At 40.8% G+C, this 5,824-nt stretch overlaps 1 protein-coding gene across 1 annotated transcript; it reads left to right on the forward strand.

The window, feature by feature from the left end:
* The first annotated feature begins 753 nt into the window (after positions 1 to 753).
* LOC104961790 (tubulin-specific chaperone cofactor E-like protein) lies at positions 754 to 3,937 on the forward strand. The gene is made up of 5 exons (XM_010790129.1): positions 754 to 757; positions 1,108 to 1,234; positions 1,388 to 1,504; positions 1,622 to 1,733; positions 1,968 to 3,937. The coding sequence occupies exons 1-5, from the start codon at positions 754 to 756 to the stop codon at positions 2,199 to 2,201; spliced, it is 594 nt and encodes a 197-aa protein (XP_010788431.1). The 3' UTR covers positions 2,202 to 3,937.
* Positions 3,938 to 5,824: the final 1,887 nt, after the last annotated feature.

Below are 5,824 nucleotides of genomic sequence, written 5' to 3' on the forward strand. Positions count from 1 at the left end.
CACTGAAGATTATGGATTATCTCACATTTTTAGGCCTCAATTTGCCCTCCCCCCCCCCCCTCTAACATCACCAGAAGTCATAATTTAAGGGGTCATTTCTCAAAAATGTCTTCCGGGGGGCCAATCCCCCGGACCGCCCTAGTATGGTTTGGTCACCATTTCCATAGCCCAACCAAATATATTTTCCACCAGCCGCCACTGGGTACTACAATTTAAATTTTCAGTCCGTGATCGTTCTCTTTATACTGTACATACATGGTTTGAATGGGTGGATGACTTGTATATGTAAAACACTTTGAGGAGTATTAAAGACTGGATATAGCGCCATATAAATGCAGTCCTTTAACCATTTATAGTTTCATTCTGGTAGTAAAACACTGATATGCTGCAGATTTTCAGCTCAGTACAGAAGGGCAGAGTCAGCATCTGTTTGCAAAGACTTTATGGCTGACAAAAATAGCAAAGGCAAACATGTCATTGTATCTTAAAAGCTTTGTTTTATCTGTAGAGTATTGGAACAGATCCCTCTCCACGTCACTTTTTCAGGAATTGTTTCTATTTTGGGGAGTATTGCTGGTCGATCTATTTTTGGAGTTCTGTTGAGAGCAGAACATTAGTCTTGTTGTTTCAGATTATGTCTTTAAGATCTATCTTAAATCAAAAACAAACTATGCTGAAAGGCTGTAGCTTTATTGTACTTGTTATTCAAATGAGACACCAGGTTTAACTTATCGCACAGAGAAATGTTAGCACATGGGTTGGACAGAGTTAAATTAACCTTAGATATGATAATATCAATAATTTCAATTATCATTATTACAATTCTCTCTCTTTCTTTTTTTAATTCCTGTCTTTTTTATTTTTGCTTTTGGATTAAAGGCATATGTTTTGGCCTTTTTCTTTGTTTTTTTCTTTGACTTTACAGTATGTAACAAATGCATCACGAGAATCATCTGTGGACAAACAAAGTAAATGGATAAATGTTTTTTTTTTTAAAAAGGGTTATCTGCGAGAGACACAGTGCACTTCATTCTAATACATGTGAACTGTTGCTATTTCTTATCCTGATAACTGTTTAAAAAGTGAATTTTCGATGTGTGTTTTCAGGACTTAACCGATGGGAGGACATTGAGAAGCTCAACTTCTTCCCCAGGCTGGAGGAGGTGCGGCTGCAGGGCATTCCCTTACTGCAGACCTACACCAACACGGAGCAGCGCAGCCTCATGGTAGCACAGTGAGTCTCCACAATGGAAATCCCTTTGTCCATAAACTGCTTGTTTGTTTGTGTTTAAAAGGATGACATATAACATTTCCAAAGTAATCTGACTTAAGTCAACTTAAATTTCTGATTCACACATTGTCAATAATATTGTGTGCTTCCTCAAAGGCTTCCTTCAATATCACTGCTTAATGGCAGTGTTGTGACTGACAGTGAGAGAGAAGACGCAGAGAGGTTCTTCATCCGTTACCACCTAGACTACCCTGAGGAGGAGCTGCCCTACAGGTACGCTGCACTTATTTTCTGTACTCCAACTACAAGAGTGTGAGTGTTAGTGTCATGCATTATAGGTACGAGTGTACTCTTAATACTGACACCACAACCTGCTCTGTTCCTCCTCAGATACCATTCCCTAGTAACCAAGTATGGGAAGCTAGAACCTCTCGCTGAGATCGACCTTCGACCTCGCTGCCGTGCCGAGGTGGAAGTTCACTGTGAGGAAAAAGTCGAACAGGTGTGTTAAACAGGCTGTAATGTTATGTTGTATAATGTAGAATGTCTAAAGAGGAAAGGCTTCGAGTGATATATTGTAACCCATTAATCGTGATCCTGGTATCAACAAAATATTATTTCACACTGGGCAAAGCAAATGAAGCGGAGAAATACAAATATCCAGACTTTGGTTAATTGTACTTATTCTAAATTAAATTAGTGTCACAATTGCATAAAATGTTTGTCTTTGTGTCAGCTGAGCATCCGTTTGGACCAGACCGTAGCTGAGCTGAAGAAGCAGCTGACAACAGTGGTCCAGCTGTCCACCAGCAGCATGAGGATCTACTACATCGACAAGTGCAGCGCCTTCGGTCCGGAGGAAATGAAGTACAAAACCCGGGCTCTGCACTCCTACAGCATTCAGGACGGTGATGAGATACTGGTGGTCCCGAAGACCAAGTTAAAAGCTGGTGTCCAACTGCCGAAATAGGGTGATGATTGATTAATTTGAGTATGCGTTAACTGGAATCACGAAATAAATGGAAAACGCATATGGAACAGCATCAGCGGCCACTTGTTAGGAACACCATCATGGAGACTGCAGTGGGCTGCTCGGAGGCTCTGGCTGGAATTAAAGCCCTTTACGTATTTATTTATTTATTTTCAGCTTAATTTGAGGCTACCCACTGGAGTGTGTAGACAACGCTACCAGCTTAAGCAGAGAGGAGGGCGCTTCTTTATTGTCAAAGCTTGCTGCAGCTCCATTACTGTACCAAACAAATTCCTAGTCAAGTATCCAAAGCCACCACCTTTCCCACTTTTTGCAAACACTACCATTATTAGCAGTGAGGCAGAGTTTTTTTATTTGGGCATCATTTCAAGAAATGTGCAGTTGTTGAAGGAAAATCCTGTTTGTTAAATGGTGGTTATGAAACTGTCTTTTATTTGGGTCCATTTTGTTTTTGGTGGTGTTATTTTCAGTATTTTTATTAATAGTTGCAAAAGTTAGAAGATGCTACATCACATTATTGATTGTTGGACAAAATGCCAACAGAATCAAAAGCATTTAACTATTTCTAGATTTGTTATGACGATCTATAGTTGTTCGTCGTAGAATATACCAACTGTACATCCTCCAGGAATCCCCAATGACTTGGGACATATGAAAATAGTATGCTTTAAAAGTTATAAGAAAATGCAAAAATTTAAATTGTGATTAACTACATAAGTGTAATAACTGGACACAAGATCTTCCTGTCCATTCCGAGTTTGTGTACCCTCCTGGCTTCAAGTTTCAACATCATAGTTTTGTAATTTTACTTTGCATCAGGATTGGCTTGCAAACTTATCGTTATGCCTGTACATACAAACCATGTGCTAAAGTGAGATTTAAGAAGAGCACAAAAAAAACCTTCCGGTTAAACCCTGCACAGTGGATAATAAAGCAACAATAGGTCAATCTGGAGGGGAACTTTAAATAAAATTGAAATTGGTAAGGCAGGCCAAGGAGAATATTGGTAGTACAAAAAGGAAAATAACACCACTTAATGACAAAATGGCTTCAGGAGTGAAATTGAATATATTGTGTAAAGACAGTAAGCAGTATTTGTATGGACTAGCTTAAGATCATGTACCATGGGGAGTCCTTTTGGGATATGGTTTACCAGGGTTGTTGCCTTCGAGCAATATAAGTAGAGCTGTGTCCCAACTATTGGCAGGAAGTCACGCATGCTTTCATTGGTTTGTTTAGTCACGGTTCTCCCTTGTCACTATTGTTTTGTGAGTTTTATGGATTTGAGGACCTCAGAATTCCTTCTCTGTTATTTGCAGTAGATGTAGTTGTGTTGTGTATTATGTTTTGTTGGCCTCATCAGACTGCAGCCTTCAGCACAGCCTCGGGCAGTTTGTATTTGGGTTGAGAGCCAAAAGCCATAGTCGGACAAATCTTTATTTCTCCCACTGTGTTGGGTGTGAGTTACTGCTTTAAGAGAAGGAGTACCTTCCTGTCATCAAGTTATTTTTGCTTAGGAAGGTTGCTAACTAATTGTAATGACCTGGAAGTATTTACCTCGAAGCCTTGATAAGAGCTGGTTGAGTTATCTAAATGCTAAGGGAAGGTCCTTTGTTGCTTCTGCTCTTAAGTCCTTTAGCATAGGGTACATTGGACCGACCTTTACCAAAGAAAAAGAGAATATACCGTTCCACACTTTTATAAGACATGAGATAAACAGGGCAACTGTGACCAGTTGCTTGCCAAATAGTGAGCCCACATTTATCTGCACTGCTAAGCCTTATGTTGGCTACTTAGCTTACTGAGGCCCCGGCCACATGAGGACGAAAACGGTCGTTTGCGTTACTGTTTAGTGTCATATAGACCGTTCGGCCACACGAGGACGACCGAATATGATAGTAAACATCTGCGGAAACGATAACGGGTCCCAAGGTGGGCATACGCAACGCTCTGGGGGGTCCAACGGCTCCGTGTGTACGCCCTATACGATCATTTTCTGATAATGATGAGGCAACAGCCCCGCCCTCCCACCCTCTGCCGCTCACCCCCGCGTCAAAGTAAACTGCACACTGAATTCAGATTATTTATCTTTCTCTCGATATGGACATAAACGCGAGTGAAGTCTAATCTGATAGGACGGAGACACGCAGCTCTGCTCACCTGCAGTTCCTCCCGCTGTGATGCAGCGGTGAACGGAGAAAAACACACACTTCAAGTCAGATCATCTCCCTTAGCTATTTTAATTACCTCTCAAACTACCTAAACTAGTTATAAATATTTTTATTTTTACTTTCGGCCGGGTCACTCATTACTGGATCAGCTGCTGCTTGGGAGGAAAAAGAGAGGCTCCATGTATTATATTATTATATTATATAGATTCGTTATTCATTTGTTTTAAAGCTCAATAAATAACAAAGAAGACCTTTGACCGGCACTTTTATAATTTTGTCCGGAAGATTTAAACTTTAACACACGTTGACTGGCGAAAAACTCTGCCCGGTTCCCTCGGCCCCCACCGCGGAGAATAAACAGAAGGGCAACCATGACAACCATGCTTCTTCGCTGCTTTGTGGAGGAAGTTACAGCGCCACGTACAGGCTCCTGCATATGTACTGCAGCTTCTCCAGCGGTTGGAGCTAAACGGAGCTGTCTCGTGTGGACAGACACTATCGGGTGAACATTGCGTGTGGACGGAAGCTTTTTTGCGATTGCATTTGCGTTAATCCTATGCGTTTAGCCGTATGCGTCCTCGTGTGGCCAAGTGGGGGGCATGAAATGAGAATGAGGCAACGGAATACAAGAAATCAGTCGGAATTGCAGATGTACTTACGAATGATCCGAACCCAATCTACGACAATGGAGCACGATTTCTACGATAGCATCGGAGTTCAATTTTGCATTATCTCGTTCACAATTGCGTAACTTGACCCCTATTATGACATCTTGTTTGCGAAAGGACGAAACTCAACTATTTTTAGTTAGTAGGCAAAACATTCAATCTCTTCTGATAAAATTAGATCCATCCCATTGAATCCATTGAATTACCCGTAACTATTCCAATTAAATTTAAACGAAACGTAGCTCAAATGCATCTGTGTCGATTGCAGTTTTCATCACAACTTCTCGGCGACACACAACCTTAATGGAGTGTTATTCTACAAGCATATAAGGTTAATAATTTACAGTATAAGTTCTACTAATGAATCTATCAGATGTTATATCAACCGAACTCGACCTCAAAGTAATAACTCAGAATGGTGCAATTGCAGTGTCAGATAGACTTCCTTGCGTTGCGCTATGAGAAAACAAAGAGGAAAGATTTGTTGATACCTGGAATGAGCAGATTAATCAGGATTTAAAACAATGATGTTTGGTGGGATTTATTTGTCAAGCCGTAGAACCTTTGTGCTACACGACTTGTCACAAAAATGACCACGAAAAATTTGACCCCACGAAGAATCGTCAATATGTACAATCATTGAGTAAGTATTTTACCGTAGTTCTCGTCACGCCGCTTGCTTTGTAGTTCACTTCCCCCCCCTTAGTTTGCAGACACTTGTTGTCTATGGTTCCTACCGACCGAAGTAACTCTCTGATCTAAT

Source organism: Notothenia coriiceps, unplaced genomic scaffold, assembly GCF_000735185.1.
Source record: "Notothenia coriiceps isolate Sejong01 unplaced genomic scaffold, NC01 NC01_scaffold00033775, whole genome shotgun sequence".
NCBI lineage: Eukaryota > Metazoa > Chordata > Actinopteri > Perciformes > Nototheniidae > Notothenia > Notothenia coriiceps.